We start from the raw sequence: 21,678 nt of genomic DNA, 5'->3' as shown, positions 1-21,678 counted from the left end.
TTGTTCGAGGGACGTGGGAACAATGCTCAATTAAGCCAAGTTATTGTTGAATTAACTCACCCTTCTACCCTTTTGGCTCCTGCGTCTTACTCTAGCACCTCGGCTCTCATTCCTGTGGAGCAGTAACTGGAGCATGCCATGTTGAGCGGAGAGCGGGAGTGTAATTTGTTGTGAACGAAAATTTAGTACTAACATAAAAGCTTCAAAGAGGGTGTGAGTGGAAATTTATTGTGTTAGTCTATCCAACAGGTCATATGCCCAAGTCATAGGTAATTTTTGCCCAAACTCACCATTAAGAAAATCTTCCCTTTTTTATGTGGCCATGCCTGATTATTTGTGAGAGACCTTGAGAGTTGGTTAAAAATAAACACTAAATAAGAAAGCATTAAGAGCACATTGTTTTATGTGCATAGATTTAAGGTTGTCGCTTGATTTAGATTTTTATATTGTTGTGCGCATGGTTTTCCATATCCCACGCAGAATACTAAAATGGTTTGCCATATTAATGATGATAAATTAGTAATGTAATGTAACCACTGGCACCTTTTCTTGGTATTTTTATTGGTTCAATTTTTTTAGAAATACAACACTAACTATTTTTAAACTGTGTTAAATTAAATTTTTTTGAATATTTTCTTTGCAATAAATTAATACACAGGGCCAAATTAACAAACATTGATATTTTTTACAGAACAAACTTTCAATAATCCAATATAGGTGTTGTGAACCCATTATGCATCAAAATTTGGGAGAAGCTGAATTATTGAAAAATAACCACACTCAAAAATCTTAATTGGAAACTTTATTTCCTCTCGAAATCTTAAACCTTACCAATAATATCTTTCTTTATCCCTATATGTATTTCAACTCTTGTATGTTCTAACTATTGTGTATCTATCACAAACTCCTCAACTCTACCCTTATTTCTCCTTAAGATTTTTTTCTATTGTCACCCATATCAAATCCATGCCCCACAAGTTTTACTAGTTTTACTTGCCATCCTTCAAATTTGGGAAGAGGCAAACTCTTCACGAAAATTTTTAGAGGCTCATACAAGGTCTTATTTTTATAATGTCTCAGTAGCTACAAAATGAAAAGAAACAACAAATTATGCACGGTGGTGAAAGTATTAACAAGGTGTATTTCCACATTGGAGTACATATAATTTAAAAAAATATATATTGAAGTTGAGGTTGACAAATATCGATTCACATAGGTGATTCATTGCATGGTTGATGTAATGATCAAAGTCATTTGAATTGTCTTGCATTCTAAAATTGCAATGCCTCATAATATTATGATAAGTATAATTGTTACAGTGCCCAAGTTGTCATAATAATTGTCCATAACTACATTTCCCACGTTCAATAATATTATTCTTTTACCTATGTAAATGTGTATCTAAATCATCTGCATTAATAGAAACTAAAATTATAGAAATAAGGGTTTACCATGAATCTTTTCATATTTATAAATGGCTTAGACTTTCCTTTGTTGTACTCGTATATTGTTTTTTCAAGCTGTGGGACATAAAGTCATGTATAAACAAATAAATTAGCATTTTTTTTAAATGAATTTTACAGTTGAAAACATAATGGGAAGTGTGAATTATTCTTCCCAATTATCTCAGACAAATCCAATCGAAATTTTTTGTTTTCAGTTTGCATTTTAAAATTCTCTCAACCTTTTTTTTCAGAAAGAAAAAGCGCTATATTATATTGAGGCAATATATACAGAATTGTTCTGATGGATCTGTTAAAAGATCGCCTGAGAGAAAGATTGATGGGTCAGTATGAAAAAGCATCAAAGGATAAGCATAATACCAAAAGAGATTGCCTTCAGAGACAGCATGATCATAGAGACAAAATTAAACCCCAGAGGGTCAGCTTCAGCGAGTAGGAGAATAGAGAGCAGAGAAAAGAGACAGAACATATATGGAGGAGAGATTTGAGTCCTCGAAAATTTTTAAGTTCCTCCACTTCCAGAGGCTCCATATAGCGATGGGAAGGATTGGACGAAGAGCAGCATCTTGTCTTCCCCACCAGGCAAAAGCTGCATCAACAGAGATGAAGTTAAGATGTGGAAAGAAAAAAAACAGTGCTAATTCGTACCAGATTTGTTGGGAGACCGAACATTTGAAAAACAAATGGAAGTTTGATTCCTCCTCCAATTTGCAAAAGACGCATCTGCTGGGCCCATGCCAAGACCGCTTCCTTAAGGAGTCCCAAGTCAAATTTTTGTTGAAAAACACCAGCCAAGAGAATAAAGTCACTTTGAGGGGGCAGCCAAGTTTCCACCAGAATGCTGGAAAACACTGTCTGTTCAATCTGTTTGATTTTGATATGAGGTCCAGATAAATGTCCTTGACATTTGCTTGAGTGGAAGAGAGAGATAAGGACCAAACCAAATGGTCTTCATCAGCAGAGCGCACTAACCCACCCAGATGGAGAGAGTTTTTGAGATTATCCCATAGAAAGGACAAAGCCTGTGGAATGCCGATGTCGCGAGCGTCCATAAGCGAGAGAGAAGGGCCACTCCAATCCTTGATAATTTTATCCCATGAGAAAATGCCAGATCTGTGGAGGTGAAAAAGGATAGGAGTAGGAACCTGTAGATTACCCTTGAAGCCAGCAAAGGAGTCGATGCCAATGAGAATCTTCCGGCCTGAGAATATTTTCCATTTGAGATTGCTGAGAAAATAACGCTGGATCCGCCTGAAACTAAGCCAAATAGCAGACCCTTGCTGCGAACCAATGGAATCAAACCTGAACCAGAATTCTATGCCTCTACCTTTTTGATATTTTTGGCGAATAATTTCACTCCAGGGATTTGTGCCAAAGATGCCCCTCCAGAGGGATTTACAGAGAAGAGCAATCCCAAAGAGCCTTATGTCCAGCAGGCCCCATCCGCCAAGCTTTTTTGGCAGAGATAAGAATTTCAGCTTCGCAAGATGGATTTTTCTCCTGTCAGCTTTTGCCCCCCATATAAAATTGGTTGTAATCCTGTTGATGGCTTGAATGATACGAGCCGGGAGAAGAAAAAGGTGGCCCCAGTAAACCGATAGCTGCGACAAAACTGATTTGACAAGCACAACCCTACCGCCCAGAGAAAGAGATCTAAATTCCCACAGCGCGATCTTGCTGTAGAAGCGTTCAATAAGCCATCGCCAGTCCGACATCCTGTAGGCCTTTGCTTTTAGGCGGAATCCAAGGTACTTGATTCCATCAGACAGAAGTCTGGATTCAATTCCAAGAAGCTGAGATATCCAAGAAATCAGAGTGTCATCGGAACCATTGTGAAACAGGATCGATTTGGCTTTATTGATGGCAAGGCCGGAGGCTTTTTGAAAACGATCCAAAATAGATTTTATGCACAGCCATGTTACCTTGGATAGCATAGCAAATAAGAGTATATCGTCAACGAACAGGTTATGTGAAATATAGATATGCTTGCAGATCCTGACCGGAGAGTATTCTTTTAACTCCACTGCACGGTTGATGTGAAGGCTCAAAGCATCGATGGCCAAGATGAAAAGGAGAGGCGACAGCGGGCATCCCTGCCGGAGGCCTCTTTCCACCTGAAAAAAAGGAGAAGGCCAGCCATTAATCAAAATAGCATAGTTGACATTTTCTATACAACCCATGATCCAACGAATGGCACCAAGATTCATCCCAATTTTGGCGAGTAGGCATTGCAGATATCCCCAGTCTAAAACATCAAAAGCCTTCTGCAGGTCAATTTTCAGAATGGCTGCCTTGGAGTTGTGCACAGACATGGAGTGAAGACATTCTTGAGCACTAGCCACTGCATCATGGATATTTCGACCCTTTAATAAGGCATGTTGATTGGGAGAGAGACAAAGTGCCAGAGTTCTTTTAATCCTTACTGCAATGATCTTTGTGATAATCTTGAAGGTAATGTTGCAGAGGGAAATAGGGCGGAAATCCAGGATGGACTCAGGCTCGTCCTTCTTAGGGATAAGAGCAATAAGAGTGGACGAAGAATTGCTGTGAATGTTGCCTGAAAGTCTGGAGGCCTCCACCATACTTAACAGGTCACTTTTAAAGAGGTCGAAAAAATGGATGAGAAAATCTATTGACCATCCATCAGGCCCCAGGGCCTTGTCCTTTTTGAATGATTTCATGGCCATGAGGAGCTCGTTTTCATCAACAGGGCGAAACAGAGCCTCGTTCTTTTCTTGATCAAACATCTCTGGCATCAGGTCGATTCCCCATCTCATTTGATCTGCTATATTGCTTTTTGAAGAAGCTTACAGCCAGCCTTGAGATGTCCTCTTGGGAGACAGCAAAACCACCCTGATCATCCTTGATTTTCCATATGTAATTCCTTTCCCTCCTTGCATTTGCATATTTATGGAAGAACTTCGTGTTTTTGTCACCATCATGCAGCCATATGGCTCGGCTTTTGAGCCTCCATTTAGATTCTTCTTGTTTCAGCAAACAGAATCTCTCATTTTCCAGAGATCTAATTCGGCATTTCGTTTCAAGAGAGCATGTGGAGAAGTCTGTAGATTCCAGCATCTGATCCAGTTCCTGTTGAATCCTTTGGAGATTTTCTTTATCCTTCTGGTGTTTTCGAAACTGCCATTTTTTCACCATATCCCTGATCTCAACCAGTTTTTCCCTGAAAGTTGAAAAAATAAATTGTTTGTCCCGGCCCTTGATTTCTTTCCATGCATTCTGAATGAAAACATTGAAAGCAGGGTCTAGAAGGAGGCTGTTATCAAACTTAAAGGAGTAACCTTTCCTGAATATTTTCGCAGGCCAAGATATAAGGATAGGAAAATGATCCGAGATCATGACGTTCTCCACAGAGAGCCTTGGCATACCCATTTTGTCAATGAGACTAAAATGGATAAACATCCTATCAAGCCTTTTGGCTATGTAAGCCTTACCTATCCTACCATTTGACCAAGTCGGCTTCCTTTTGGCTGGAATAATGTCAATCATGTTCTTGTTGATCATCTCAGAGTTGATGAGATCCGCCAAACTATTGTTTATCTTCCCCTGTCCCCAGACCTCGTTGGAATACAAGGCTGCATTCGAGTCGCCTGCAATGAGGAGATTATTAATATTGAAGAGCTCAGATGCGAAGAACCTGATCCAGAAGGAAGATCGGGACTTATATGGAGCATAAAGGTTGAGAATGTTTATCGGAAAATCAACACCTCTGATAGAAGCCGATATTAAAATCCTAGCAAAGCACTTGTACGCCTTAGCTTTGACCCTGGCAGGATCCCATAGGGTAACCATACCGCCTGATAATCCATTTGCCTCTGTAGCAGCCATATGCCATGTAGGCAGCATTTTCTTGAAGTATGACAAAGAGTCGTCCTTTCTGTGCATGGTTTCCTGAATAAGAATGATTGAAGCCCTGGAATGAAAAAAGAAACTTTTTAGCGTGATGAATTTAGGGTCCACGCCGAGGCCCCAAATGTTGAAAGATATGATGGGGATCATTTGGAGGAGGTTGCAGCCTGACTCGCTCTATGGGGCTGTGAATCGGAACCATCGAGAATGGGAACCTCAACAAGAGACAAATTTCTGATTCCTTCATTAGACACTATAGTTCTGCCTCTGAAGTGACGACTGCCACCTCTTCCTTTCTTCCGGACAGTGATATTTTTAGCCGAATTCGGACTAATTACAGGCAAACTTGGCCCGGGCTTATGGATCGTGAGAGGTTCCAGGTCGAGAGACTCTCGGTTGAGCAAAAGGTCGAGGTCACTGTCAAGAATATTTACAGGAGAAGAGACCGGGGAGTTAGGAGGGGTCGGAACGACACATTGCGATTTCCCTTTAATGACATGCCTGCCAGCTTGATGGGGATGCGGAGACGAGGACGAGATGGATATGGGGATGGAGCCCACAGAGAAGTATTTCCTGTTTGAAGGCCCTGGAAGTGGGTCAGTTATAAAATCCTTCTATAGCATGGGAGGCGGGGAAGGGACAGGGGGGTCCTCTGTAGGCTCAATAAAAGGTGATACGCGGCAGCCTGTATTGTCACAGGTGAGTGGGCAATTGGAGGAAGGCGGGCTGCACTTAGAGTGGATATTCAACGGTGGTTGAGATGGAGGGTTGTGTAGCGGAGTAGTAGATGAGGGCAATGATTGACTGCCGTTTAGAAAGGATTTTTTGTTAAGCCGCCTATGCTCATATAATTTAGCACTAGGGCAGTTTTTGACCAAGTGACCAGTTCTTTTGCAGGCTGCACACCTATTCCCCAGAAATCTAACCTCTAGTTTATGACCTGGTCCTTCCAGCTGATCTCAATATGATCAGGATAGCCGCCCTTAAAAGGTCTTTGTATTAGAATCCGGGCAATGCGTTTGTCCCGTTCACCCAAACACCAGGGGTCGACGTAAACGAAACGCCCAATGGCATTACCAATCAATTCTATAGATTCATTTGACCATAGTTCGAGAGGAAGATTCAGGCATTTAACCCAGATTAGGTTGTTAACCGGTGTGTTTTTCAGAGGGTTGAAACCTATGTACCACTTATATAATGCAAGGAAACTTCGCTTGAAAACCCAAGGTCGGCTTTGGATGATTCCAGCATCTTCTGCGCAGAGGAAATGGAAGCAGTACCAGTCTCTCATAAGGTTGGATATTACCAGAACGTAGCCTATGACCGGTTTCCAGAATTTAGCCAACCAGTTCCTCATATCCACGTCAGACATTTCTGGGAAATGCCATTTCCCGATGAGGGCATTCTGCTGAAGGCTAACGATCCTCTCATCCAGCTGGGCAATCTCAATTCGAAGCGCCCGAGGAGGAAGTGAAGTGTTGGCAGGTTTGTGCTGCTTTTTAGAGTTGCAGCCCATATTCTTGTTGCGAGAAGAGTCCCTTGACGTTGATGGTTTGACCACCAGGCTGTCCAAGGATGCCAGGGCGGCAGCTGACCAGGCATTTTCCGCGTTGACAGCAACATTGACAAGATCTTCAGGTGCAATGGAGTCGTAAACCCCCTCCATGCACCGCCAAATGGGGAAAAAACGAGGAAGAAGTACAGTCGGGAAAGATCGAGAATTAAGATTGGGCCCAGATGTTTGACTAAACCAACCACCTTTTCAGGTGCTCCTTCTAAGATAGTAATGACCAGAGCATATGAATAAGAGAAGAAGGACAAAGGGCGAAGAGGTAGGTGCAGCAAGGTACGGGGATTACTACTTCCGTGTTCAGAAGGTATAATCCATGCACTTCGATATCCCGAAACGGATATATTCGTACCGGGAATTTAAGCAGAACATAATACCTGGACGAGATTGCGGCAACCAGAAAATTTGAATCGACCGGATTGTGACGTAGCTTCGACCAAGCTACCGGGAAGGCGAATTCAGGGAGCTTGAGTTCGATTTCGAGACCTCAGTGAGAGACAAGTGGAGAATGCAGAAACAGGGTTCGATATCGGAACCACTGAGAGAGGCTTAAAGATTATACCGAGGGTTCGTCACAGAGGATGCAACAACAATAGACCTTTACTATGCACCACCAGTAGCCAATTTTAAACCTAACATCATTACAAGGCTTGTAAATGACGAAAAGATTCCTGAGCTTGTTGAGAAAGGTTTGAAACATCCTTTTGGTTCTGTGGCTAGAGATTAACTAGAGATAGCAAGCCAGTATGCAATTACAGTCTAAGTACCATGGATTCTACAGCAGGGAATACTGGGAAAATACAAAAAACTTAAATCATACATCGGAATAAAAACTTAAAGAGAGGGAGGAAAATTAACTGACCTGGAGCTGGAACCATGATTAAAGATTAAGGTAGACAACATTCTACAATAATTAAATTTTTATTATTTCAAGATTTTATATGTTAATTCAGAATTTCAAGGTTTTTGTCTATTTTCACCGATATCAAAGCCATGCCCCACTCCTAATTTAAGTTGACTTCTCACCTGTATAGCTCTTGGCAGTAAGATACAATTTCATGTTTATACTCAGGAAATATTTCAAACCAGTTGATGAGAAAAGCAGGAAAATGCATAATTCAGATCAATGTATTTTTGCAATAAATTTATATAACTAAGTAGATGGATAAAATTACTATTTCGTTTGTCTCCAGTATCTTTTAAATTTGAGCTCATGTTTGTATAAGAATATCCCACTCCAGCAAGAGACTCCATAAAAGGTAATTGGTCACTACCAATTTGTTAATTTACCCAAACGAATGGTTATGTAAATGGACAATATAACAAGGTAACAATGTGAATATTATCGAAGCATGAAATTATGAATTTTATTGGAGATTTTGGGAACATTTAGAATTTGATGAAAATGAGCGGAGATAATTGTTTGGATTGTTTTTGCTTTTATCTATTGAATTTTGAACCATTACTTTTGCTTTTATCTATTTAATTTTGAAATATTCTTAAAACTTAGCAAACTTAATTATTTGACATAGACTTTTCTTTTGCTTTTATGTATTTAATTTTGAAATATTTCACTTTTATATATTTAATTTTGAAATATTCCTAAAATTTATGATAAAAAAATTAATCTTTCTAATACTCATCATTCCATAGTACTCATCATTCCAAAAAGCGCATCAATTTCCTAACAGGGTTTCAATAACTTTCATTTATTTCATGTGAAAGGATTCAAGTGGATACCAACGCCTGTCTTGTTTAATAGAAATGGGCCTATCTCTTTCGATTCTCCATAGGCTATTGATGAGCATCCTAGACCTACAATCGAACAATATTATAATTATTATTGACATACTTTAATAACTCATGCTATGTTTGCATGCTAATCATCCATGTGTGCTCTACCTCCTATCCCTCTTGATTATCTTTTCTCAGCTATGGAACAAAATGCTCTCGAAAGGATGGAATGCCTCTTCCTCCTAGTGGCCCAGTTATAACACAACTCAATAGCCTACTAATGCTTAAGTTTGGCTACATAAACTAGAGTTACAATATAGACTCTTCTAGATTCTTTTACATCAAAAACAAGCGGCTAGTCCTTTTTCCATGAATAATGGGGGCTGATGCAACATTCTCCCGAATTATAGGTGTGAAAACTAGAAGGTCAACTTTTGAGTGGCATAACTTTTGCATACAGACATGCGATTGATGCACTTCTTACGCCATTGGAAATATCTTTGTGTGTATAATAGCATGAAAAGGTGTGGCGCTAAAGTGCAAAATTTTACCCCCAAAAATAGTTGCTTGATGCCTCAAAATGCTCCTGGAAGGTTTCAAACCCCGTTTCACCAAACTGCATCTCGCCGGTAAAAATAGGTCCATGAGCTAATTGCTCCACTTTTTCAACTTTGAAAGCATCGAGATGGATGAAAAAAATATAATGATCCAATTCTGATCATTTATAATTTTATCATATTTTTACATTTAATTCTATTTGAGTCACATACTTGTATTTATGTATAATCTAATGTTCAGATTAATGAATATACATCTCCCAAAACACCTTTTCACATATATGGTGGTGGAAATGATAGTCAACAAAAATCGCATTCTCCTCAACCATTGCGACATTTATCTCGACTTCAAGATAATTTTTGAGAGGTAAGTTATATAACATATATCTTAGTTCGTAATACAATTGACATAATTTATTATAATTTGAAACTACATAGCTAGTTAATACATTGTCTTTTGGCTTTCCATACATGGTCCCCATATTTTCATTATATTTATGTGGATTTTGATAATTATTGATAATGTTGTAATTTTGAAAGAAAACAAAAAAAAAGCATTGATGTTATTCGTTAAAAGGACAAAAATCACACCAAAGGACTTGAAAGTATGTGGGTTCAAGTCACACAAACAATACATAGAGCATATATGCTCAACTAGCATTGTTGTCACTAAAACCACTAGGTTTGCTACTTTGAAGTCTAAACATTCAAGAAAGTTTAAAAACTTTGGCTAAAATATTAGAGCTTTAGCCATTGTTTTGTCTATAAATGGGCTATAAGGACAATTTCAATAAATTACCTTTCTTGTATTTTTTTTTTTTAATACCAATATTGTTGGCACCTAACACGTAAAAGATACATTTGGTTTAATGACAAACAATTTTATTTATATATATAAAGTATATGAACAAAGGGATTTTCTTTGTCCAGCTAGGCATATATCTATATCATTTTTAACATCAAAAGTTTTGAAAAAAATTGTTAAGTTTGATGTTGGTTTGAATCTGATTAGTGTGTCTAAAAGTGAATTTTGGTTTATAGAAAATGTTGTTCAAAAGGGTTTCAATATTTATAATGTTGTATATAGTTTATTCACATGTTTTGTTGATATTTATCTGCACTATGGATGGGTAGAAATCTATGATATTCAAGATAGCATTTGAGTCATTGAAGAGCTAGTGATAAAAATGCAAAAAAAGGAAACATCAATGTGATACAATATATAATATATGGTGACAAATTACTTTTCTTGTGATTATAAATTACAAACTTATAATGAGATTCTAAAATATATTGTGCAAGTTCAAGCAAAATAATAGGGAATACTGAAATTCTCTATCTATATTTATATCTAAAAATTTAGAAGCCTTTTACAAGAAGGAAAGAAAAAAACACTTATTTCTTATATGTTACAATTAGTTCAAGTTTTATATTCTAAACTCTTTGAATTCGACATATTAAATGCATAGACATATACTTCTATATATCCCCTTCTTATAGATTCCCTTCATAATAACAGGCGAAGGAGGAAGCCATTCATAAGAGCAAGTAGGAATCGTGAATATTAAACCAAAAAAATGAATATCTTTGCAGCATTCCGAGTAACTCCTAAACTTGGGTGATCCAAGTGGATATTGGTGGCCACACTCCTATTCCACTTGGACCCCCACCATTGTCTCTTTCAGTTTTCCAGTTTCCTTAATTGTAGCACAATTTATTATGTTTGGCAGTTTTCGGGTCCTAAACTTTTGAAGTCATTTTTGAGGCCCTAAACGACATTTTTTGGGGAAAAAGGGGCAAACATGAGCCTTTAAATCATGTTTTCATTTGAGAGTTGTAGTCCTCGAATAGATATTTCTAACGAGGTATTGTGCACGTTAAACAGAGATCGTATGCCAAAGTTACGACCCCAGGAAGTTGATGTACCAATTTACCCAAACAGGGCCCATAGTTTTGACGTTTCATCTCCTAGGGTTAGGTTTTTGGATTTTTATAGTTTTTAATTATTTCTAAATAATAAATAGGCCTTCGAGCCTCATTGTAACACAATTTAGAGGCATGTAGTCGCCACATCTCTTCTCAGAGATAAGCTACCATCGTCTGAGCTAGTTTATTTCCATTTCTGTATGTAAGCATATTTCAGTTCTTTGATAGTAATGAAATGAAGTTTTATTTTTGTTGCACCTTTGTGTATATGTGTATTTATATATTTTGTTGTGTTCATGCATAATTCTAGATTAGTGTTTTCAGAGCGGTCTGCTCTTTCTTTGCATGTCTCCAACGAGGTCAGGGTATAAGGAGTTGAACATTGGCAAGACCAACCTCGTAAACCCTGACAACCTCCCATGGTGGAAGAAACGAAAGACGAGGGGGCAAGAGATCCTTTCAAAATGTTGCTCGAGGAAGCCCTCGAGTGACAAAGGAACGCGATGATGGATAATTTTGCCTATATCCTTCAGTGGCTACCCACAAGCGACACATCTTCATCCAACAACCACTCTGGAGGCACCACTCCTTTTAAGGTACAAGTTAACTTTGATATTCTCATATTTGAAGGCCAGATAGATGCAGATGTCGTAGATAGATGGTTAAATCTATTGGAAGGATATTTTTCAGTTCATGGCTTTTCCAATCAAGAAAATATTACTTTTTCACTTCTCAAATCACCCCGCATGTCAAGGACTGGGGGGAAACCTACTGTGAACAAAAGAATGAGAGAGAATCCTCATTTTTCTTAGCTACACCCACTTGGAATTCCTTTCGAGATTCCATCAAGGAACAATATTACCCTATCGGGAGCTATGAAGATAAATACATAGAGTGGACCATGCTGCGCCAGGGAAGGGACCAAGATGTGCCAGAGTTCACAAATATTTTCCATACCCTTCGCAAAAATTTGGGTATCAAGGATTCTAAGTGGTATTTGGTACTCAGGTATCGCGGTTGTCTACACAAGTAAATCCAGGATGAGATTGAGTTCCTCGACATCTCCTCGCTTGGCGCCGCCTATCGATAAACCGTCAAGATCGAGCAAAATTTTAAAAAGAAGAAGCGAGACTTTGGATCTGCGAATCTGAAATAAGTGAAAGACACCCCCAAGCCACAGAACAAAGGACAAAGCCAAGGCGGGGTGACCCAAGACAACTGGTCGAAGCCGCAAGTGAAGAACAACACCACGAAGACAAAGAAGGACACATGGAAATGGTGTGAGTTCCATGAGATCCCCACTCACAACACAAGCGAGTGTCGAGCCATGCAGTCATTGGTGGCAGAGATGAAGGCTTTCGAATTAGATGCATGTTCTGACTCTGAGTCAGAAACTGACAAGGGGAATGACAAAGGGAAGAAAATTATCGATGCGAAGCCTAGTGCCACCATTGCCACCACCAAGATCCAGAAGGATAAGCCTAAATATCTAGAGGAGGGGGAGCAACTCTTCCACTCACAGATGTGGGTGAGTAGTTCATTGTCGACATCGGGAGCCAAAATAACCTCATTTCAGCATAGGTTGTGAATCACTTGGGCCTACCAACTATACCACACCCACATCCGTACACCATCAGGTGGCTTCAACAAGGGCGAGATCTTTGCGTCAGCCAACAATGTCGCATTCCCGGCAGCATCAAGCCTTTCATGGATGAGGTACTGTGTGATGTTGATCCTATTGAAGTTTCCAATGTATTATTAGTCCAACCATACTTGTGGAAGTGACATGTTGTATATGAGTCTAGGCCTCACATTGTTATTACTACTTAGGTTGATAAGTTGTACAGGATACTGGAGGTAGCAACGCTTACCACCATTTCTTTGATCACTACAAAGAAATGCAATAAGATCATTTCCCCAACTGGGAAATTTTTTTTCCTTATGATTTTCCCGGGAAATAGGAAGATTGTGGCCACAACCTCCAAACAGGGCTTATTCGCACGACAACAGCAGATGAACAAGGTTGTGGAGGAGTACAGGGACATCTTCACCTTGTTGAAAAGTGTAACTAGGTTTGGCCTTCATAATTACATGTAATTGTGAATTTTGTAAATCATGTAATAAAGAAAGTAAAATTATTTTTGTAAGCCTTGCTTCATGGGTTTCATGAGCAAGTGAATTTTATTTTAGATGCCTCCCATTGAGAGCCTTAGGATTTGTCATTAAGGTCAAAGAATTAATGTCATGTATGAAGAGCTCTTCTTGAGAATATGTAAAATGTATATGAGTCAATTAAGTGCCTAGAAAGCCCTCCAAAGACAAGAACAATCCTCTTCTCTTAATTTCGGCTTCTATATTAGTGACAAACTCATGTCGGCTCACATTAAGGAGAGCCACCCATTCGCATGCTCATGTCGGCTTGAGTATATGGACGAACCACTATATATAGGAGGCTAGGCTCTTCCCATAATCACAGAAAATAACTTCGCATATCTCTGTGATTTTGGTAAACAAAGACAACAAAGGGATTCAAATCATCTATGTTTCGGTGAAGGCTATAGCTTGAAGGTTACAAGACTACAGTTCTATGGAGAAGGGAATTCAAATCCCTCTTAAATGTAGATCACAGTGACAATGAATATTGGTCTCTATATAGACCACAGTTTCATACTCTTGAAATAGTCACAATTTCAGATTCTTCTGAAGTTTCAATGATGGAATATAGCCAACATTTCAACGATATCTTTGAGTTTTTCATATGGGATAGACATAGATAAATTCAGATCTTTGGCACAGTTAGAGAGTTAAGATTTCTTTGAGATTTTCGGAGGGTAATCTAAGTTAATAGTGTGTATATTTTCGGATGAAGAAAACAACGATGGGCTCAGACCTCTAGCAATTCAGATCTCTATTTTGGTGGGTGAATTCGAATGTCATTGCAATGAGAGGAATTCAGATCTAGTAATCAAGAACAATGATTATAGTAATATGAAGGACAATTAGGTGTCATGGAAGCGCTGCAATTCAGTGAGGTAGTGGAACATCAAGGTCTCGGTGCTACCTTAAAGGAAGTACATCAATACTAGATCAAGGAAAGCGATCGATGCTCTCAATATGAAGAAAGCAAGAAGATCTTGATGATGACAAGTAGATCGAAGAGAAGAAGAATAAGAGAATATAATGTCTTGGTCTTACAGTGGCTAATAGTTCAAGGGTCTTGGTCTTGGTATTCGTCAATTGGAATCTCTATAAGAATAATTTGTGCGGGTTTTCCTCTCAAAGAGTGAGAGGTTTCGGCCCTAACTCATAGCCTACATGTTGTGTCCCTTATCTATTTGTTCATGCATTAGTTACTATTTGATGAAGATGAACACTAATAATGTAACATGAAGAAGATCCTAATCTAAACAAGTAAAAATCATTCACAAACAATCACTAATCGTAGAGAAATCACCTAATGCTAATGCCCTAGATTTCTCAACATGGTATCAGATCTAAGGTGTTGAAGTCAAGGGAAGGGAGTCTAATCAAAGAGACACTCAAGGATCGAGTTTCAAGAAAGGAATCTAAACAAGTCGAAGGTTATCAAATCAAAATATAAATATCTACATTGAAGAATAAAACCCTAGATCGAAGAAGCAGTCTACAAAAACAAATTTTTTGGATCCTCTAGTCATCATCAAAAGACCACAAATACCCTCATCAAGTTATCAACAAAGAAAGGTAGCTCGAAGTACTTTAAAGACGAAGATCACATCATCTTGGAGAAAGTTGAAACCCTAGAAGCAATTCTGATCTGCACTCATTCACTACCAAAGTAGTTGAAGTATCTTGAAAGAAAGAAGCCATTATCACCATTTTCAAAGCTATCTAGAAAGTTCCCTCTCATTGAAGAAAGGATCATCTCCTTGTCCTTGAAGAAGATAATCCAAGAGGGATCACTAATACATCTTCTTCAACCATCGTCAAAGTGATCAAGTTGAAGATTTCATCTTCACTTGTCAAGAAAGTATCATTCATTCTTTAATCAAATTTGGTAAAATGACATTGTGTTTTCAAGGTGATCTATAATTTGGTTGGGTCATCAAAATTCCTTGCATAGAAAAAGGAGGATAGACATAGTCCTTGAATAAAGTGAAGTCATTTAACATATCAATGAAAAGGTCTCCTCTGAATACATGGAAAGAGATTCTTATGAAAGGTCCCCTCATATAGCAATATTGGAGACATCAAAGAGAAGTATATGATAAGCTCGTAAGGCTATTCTATGAAGATATGAAAAATAAAGTCACATGACTTAGATCTGATCTACACAAAATTGAAGGTATCAAAGAACGAAGGGATATCTTCATAAGATCTCAACTGTGAGATCTGGGAGAGATGGTAAGAAGATAATCATCGTTGTTCTAAATGCATTAACTGATGAACAAGCTAACAAACATCCATGGGGATAAGAAAGTTACCTCATTTGACAACTTTTGGTTTCTATGCAAGATAGAAGAAGACAAGTTGAGGGTAAAAGTGTTGAAAGTTAAAGGACCCAAACATTTGGAGGAACGAAAGGGAAGTTTGGAAAATTTGTTCCTCAAAAAATAAAGAAGAGCATAGCTGAGATTCAATGCTATGGATGTAAAAATTATGGACATTACAAGAAATATTATGTTAAAGGGACAATATCAAAAGAGGAAGAGAAGAAGTGGAGGAAGCCAAAGAGAAGAAGTCCAAGAAAAGAGGAAGTAAGAGAACTCTAATATGTTGAGATAGTCTCCCTCACAAGAGGACTTGAAACAAGAGCTCGTGACATCACCATAAGGAATCATGAAGGACAGATGGAACAAAATCCATGGAAATCAAATATGAAGGATATAGCTCTTGAGAACCTCATTGAAAAACTTAAAGAAAGGAAGAAATCATCCAGGACCAAGCTCATCATACATCAAGTCAAAAAGGAAACATTTGTCGGATAGGGATATACAAGATCCTCTGATGGAAATCTCATCGAAGGGTTCACCGATCTAGAGAGGAAGAAAGTGTTTCATCAGGGACTCCAAATTGTGGAGCTCATGGGATGATGATATGATGACATAAGAAATGTAATAGATAAAGGGTTGAAGATATTTTCAATAAAGGAATTTGTTGAAAGAAGCCTAGATGACCTAAAGGTAAATGAGGTATGTATTCTTGTATTTAATATTATAATGTCATGTCGTATGGTTGCAGGTAACATAATTCTATATTGAGAAGCATGATCAAGGGAAAATGATCTCTTCCTCTGAAAGGATGTAGGAAGGCATAGGTCATACTAGATGAAATCAACATAATATGTCCTCGTATGAAGTATGAGGTGGTTGACTACAATTAAGGAACTCTGGTTGGAATCTCCTGGGAATGAAATGTGTGAATAAAGGAAGGAAGAGATCGTGAGATATGCAACCATGGTAAAGGAAATCAACATCCAAAAGACCAAGAAATATTTGACTAGGAAATCTCCTGGAAAGATATGAATACTCTGATGGAAGTCTGAAAAATATGGAGACCCTTGACAATGGATATCTTTGGGAGATGTGTCAACATGCAAGATGTTGATGCACACTGGAAGATGTCATGATGAAAGACCATCACAAAGGTAATTTTGATTTAAGTGTTCATTTCTTATTTTTTGAACAAATATCTGGATGGGATTATGCGGGACTTCCAAAGGGAAGAACTATGGATGACTTCCAATAGAACCATATAGAAGGATGTAAGATCCTCCCGAAAATATGGCATGAAGCAAGGTGAGATGAAGATTGATGGATCACTTTTTGATGAAAGGAATGATGACATGAATGATTCGTGGATGAAAGTGATGGATGGTCTGAGCCATATGAAGAAGCCACAACCAATGAAGACTCATGGATAAAGAAACTCATGACATCGAGGAAGGAGCTCTTCAAGCAATTGGTCAAGGAGCTATTGTAGGTCCCTAATTAAGAGGGAGCTTGAAATCATGTTTCTTACTTGGAAGAAACTTGGAAATTCCTAAGCCAAGAGGAAGCTTAGCTACATTCCTTGTGTAGGAATGAGTACATTCCTTTACTGGAATAGATATGTCCTCCCTAATTGAAAAGGAGAGATAAAGACATCATTCTGGTCTTCACCTATGAAGACAGAATGGAGGATTGGGTAATCATCTGACATTCGATACTCTTTGAGGATGAGATAGGGCATCCAATATAATAGTAGTCAAGGACCGATATTATTTGAGGACTGGTTATCCAAGATAAGAATATTCCAAAGAATTTCATACTCCATGAACACCTGGGTGGAGTATGAACCTTACGAGACAATGATTTTGGTGTCAATGAATCATTGGTCTCGCTAGCATTGTTCTCTGATCATGTGGATAGATATGTTATTCAAGGCCTTGCTATGGGACAATGTTGGTTGATATGATGCTAGACAAATGGGTTACCAATCCCATTCTTCTTATGATAAATTCTTCAGATTGAGAATGACCAAGTACCATTATGAATACCTCCATAGTTAGGAGGGAGCATTGAAAAGTGTAACTAAGTTTGGTCTTCATAGTAACATGTAATTATGACTTTTGTAAATGATGTAATAAAGAAAATAAAATTATTTTTGTAAGCCTTGCTTCATGGGTTTCATGAGCAAGTGAATTTTATTTTAGATGCCTCCCATTGAGAGCCTTAAGATTTCTCATTAAGGTAAAAGAATTAATGTCTTGTATGAAGATCTCTTCTTGAACATATGTAAAATGTATATGAGTCAATTAAGTGTCTAGAAATTCCTCAAAAGACAAGCACAATCCTCTTCTCTTGATGTCAACTTCTATATCAATGACAAACTCATGTCGCCTCACATTAAGGAGACCTGCTCATTCGCATGCTCATGTTGGGATGAGTATATGGACGAACCACTATATATAGCAGTCTAGGATCTTCGCATAATCACAGAAAATAACTTTGCATATCTATGTGATTTCGGTAAACAGAGACAACAAAGGGATTCAAATCATCTATGTTTCAGTGAAGGCTACAACTTGAAGGTTACAAGATTACAGTTCTATGGAGAAGGGAATTTGGATCCCTCTTAGATCACAGTGAAAGTGAAGATTGGTCTTTGTATTGACCACAATTCGATACTCTTGAAATAGTCACAAGTTTAGATTCTTCTGAAGTTTCTATGATGGAATATAGCCAACAGTTCGGTGATATCTTTGATTTTTTCATATGGGATAGAAAGAGATAAATTCAGATCTTTCGCATAGTTAGAGAGTTTGGATTTCTCAGAGATTTTAAAAAGGTAATCTCAGTCAATAGTGTGGATATTTTCAGATGAAGAAAATAGTGATGGGATCGGATCTCTGTTTTGGTGGGTGAATTTGGATTTCATTGCAGTGACAGGAATTCAGATCTAGTAATCAAGAAAAATGATTACAGTAATACGAAGGATAGTTAGGTGTCATCGAAGGGTTACAATTCAGTGAGGCAGTGGAACATCAAAGTCTCAGTGCTACCTTCAGGGAAGGACATCAGTACTAAATCAAGGAAAGAGATCGATTCTCTCAATATGAAGACAACAAGAAGATCTCGGTGGTGACAAGCAGATCGAAGAGGAGAAGAAGAAGAGAAGGCAATGTATTGGTATTGGAGTGGCTAATAGGTCAAGGGTCTTGGTCTTGGTATTCATCGATTGGAATCTCTATAAGAAAAAATTGTTCGAGTTTTCCTCTCAAAGAGTGAGAGGTTTTCACCCTGGCTCATAGCCTACATGTTGTGTCTCTTATCTATTTTGTTCATGAATTTGTTACTGTTTGATGAAGAAGAACACTAATAATCTAACATGAAGAAGATCCTAATCTAAACAAGTTAAAAAATATTCACAAACAATGACTAATTGAAGATAAATCACCTAATGTTAATGCCCTAGATTTCTCAACACACCTCACCCACAGGGGTACCTCTACATTGTCAAGTCAAGCACTCCATCAATCTGACCCCGGGCACACTGCTACCCAATTGAGCGATCTATTGATGCTCTATTCTGGAGAACAATCAAATGAAGAGGCAGATTCAAGAGTTGTTGCATAAAGGGCACATCAAGCCAAGTTCATCACCCTATGGGAGCTCGATCGTGTTGGTACAGAAGAAGGATCAGACCTGGAAACTTTGTATTGACTATCGGGCGCTAAACAAGATCATTGTCCAGAACAAGTATCTAATCCCACGGATTGACGACCTTCTAGACTAGCTTAAGGGGGCCAAATATTTCAGCAAGATTGATTTGAAGTTCGGTTATCACCAGGTACCGATCGAACCCTCCGATGTGTGGAACACTGCCTTCCAATCCAAGGAGGGCCTTTTCAAATGGCTAGTCATGCCTTTCGGGTTGACAAATTCCCTCGCAACCTTCATAAGGTTGATGGATGACATCTTGCGACCCTTCACCAACTCATTCGTGGTGGTGTATTTGGATGACATTATGATCTTCAACCAGAGTTGGGAAGAGCACCTCCACCATATTCGACAGGTCCTCCAAACCCTGCGACAACACAAGTTGTGTGCCAATTTGGAGAAATTCACTTTTGGTATGACTCAGGTTTAATATCTGGGGTACAATATTGATGAGTGGGGTGTGTATGTGGACTCAGCCAAGATACAAGTCATTCGTGATTGGCCAACCCTAACCACTCTAACGTAGCCCTGCAACTTTCTGGGCCTTTCCAACTTCTACCGCAGGTTCGTGTTGGGGTTCTCTCATATCACTTGGCCCTTAAGTCAAGTCACCAAGGGAGGAGCTAAAGCAAAGTTCTTTTGGCCAAAATACCAAAAATAGGCATTTGCTGAGTTGAAGCATTGCCTCTACTCTGCACTAGTGTTCACATTACTGGAGCTGCAACAACAATTTGAGATTGAGACAAATTCCTCAGAATATGTTATTGGTGCAGTTCTTACTCAGCAGGGGCATCTAGTGGCATATCATAGTGAGACACTTTCAGACATAGTCTAAAAGTATCCCACCTATGACAAAGAGATGTATTCCATTGTGCAAGCCTGTTGACAATGGAAGCATTACATTGTGGGGAAGGAAACGTTCATCCACACAAACCACCGACCCCTACAGCTCATACAGACATAAGGGAAGTTGCAGAACGATTTCCATAAAAAATGGTCTGAATACCTGCAACAATTCCATTTGAACATTAAGTACAAGAAGAGAAGAACCAACAACATTGTAGATTGCCTCAGCCGACCACTGATCATGGCGCTGACTAATGTGCTTGACTCTTGTTGGAACGACACTGCGGGGTGGTCTCATCTTTACAAGAGCGATCTAGAATTCAGCAACACATACCAAATGCTCCCAGAAGGTAAGAAAATTCCAAATTTGCACCTCCATGATGCATTGTTATGCGACCTGGGACACCTCTATGTTCCTTCAAGCGAGCGTGCCAAGATGATTTGGGAGGCACACTATAGTCAAGTTGTTGGACATTTCAGGGTAGAGAAAACATTGGCAGTGCTGCAGAAGTATTTTAATTGGCTGAACCTCCGACAAGATGTTGGGAAGTACATCAGATCCTACACTACCTGCGCCATTCCCAAACCGACCATCAAGAAGAAAGGTCTATATACTCCTTTGCCTACTCCTATTCGACCTTGGGAATACATCTCCATGGATTACATGTTGGCCATTCCTTCTACTAAGCATGGATGCCAACGACTGTGTTTTCGTGGTCGTCGACAAATTCTCTAAGATGGCCATTCTGACGCCCTGCAAGAAGAGTATCACAACAGAAGCCAATCCTAAGCTCTTATTTGAATGGGTGTAGGTACACTTTGAGATACCACCGTCTATTTTCTTAGATCGGGACAAGAGGTTCCTAAGTACATTTTGGTCAAGTCTCTGTTCGATGTTGTATACCAAGCTCACTAATTCCACGACTTTCCACCCCCAAACTAATGGCCAAACAAAGGTCGTCAACAAGATGATGGTACACATTCTACGCATGTACAACTCGAAGCATCCACACACATGGAATGAAAGCCTCCTCTATGTCCATCACAGCGACAACATAGCTCTCCATAGCTCAATTGGCCATAGCCCTTTCCAGGTGGGATTGGGATTCCAGTCACTATGTCCCATTGATGTTTCCATACAATTTGCAGCTACTCCAGCAATTTTGGCTCATGTCCAATATGAAGTTGACAAGGATAAAAACTTCATTTAGAGCATGCAACACATCTGCCAGCCAGTACATGACATATTGGACAGAGCCAATGCTAAGTACAGGTAGCGTCATGATCAGCATCAAGCTCCACAGAAGTTCCAGGTGGGCGAAAAAGTTTGTTTACATTTGCAGAAGGAGCGCCTCACTGGGCCCCACGCAATATTCACCTACTCCGATATGGGCCTTACACCATCACTAAGGTTGTAGTGGAAAATTCTCTCGAGCTCAACATTCCACCATTCCTTGGCCTGCACCCAATGTTCAATGTGGATCACCTTCGACCATACTTTCCACCATTACTAGACACATCAGACATTCCATAAC

General features: G+C 39.0%; 1 protein-coding gene across 1 annotated transcript; it reads right to left on the bottom strand.

Annotated features, from left to right (window-relative positions):
- Positions 1 to 4,202: 4,202 nt before the first annotated feature.
- LOC149253283 (uncharacterized) lies at positions 4,203 to 5,366 on the bottom strand. Its single transcript, XM_089454422.1, has one exon. It carries the CDS (start codon positions 5,364 to 5,366, stop codon positions 4,203 to 4,205), a length of 1,164 nt encoding a protein of 387 aa, XP_089310548.1.
- Positions 5,367 to 21,678: the final 16,312 nt, after the last annotated feature.

This window comes from Pinus tabuliformis, chromosome 7 (genome assembly GCF_031772625.1).
Source record: "Pinus tabuliformis cultivar Carrire ecotype Pingquan chromosome 7, CPIR1, whole genome shotgun sequence".
Classification (NCBI taxonomy): Eukaryota; Viridiplantae; Streptophyta; class Pinopsida; order Pinales; family Pinaceae; genus Pinus; species Pinus tabuliformis.
The sequence above is the reverse complement of the archived record's forward strand: the minus strand, read 5'-3'. Positions and strand labels throughout refer to the sequence as shown.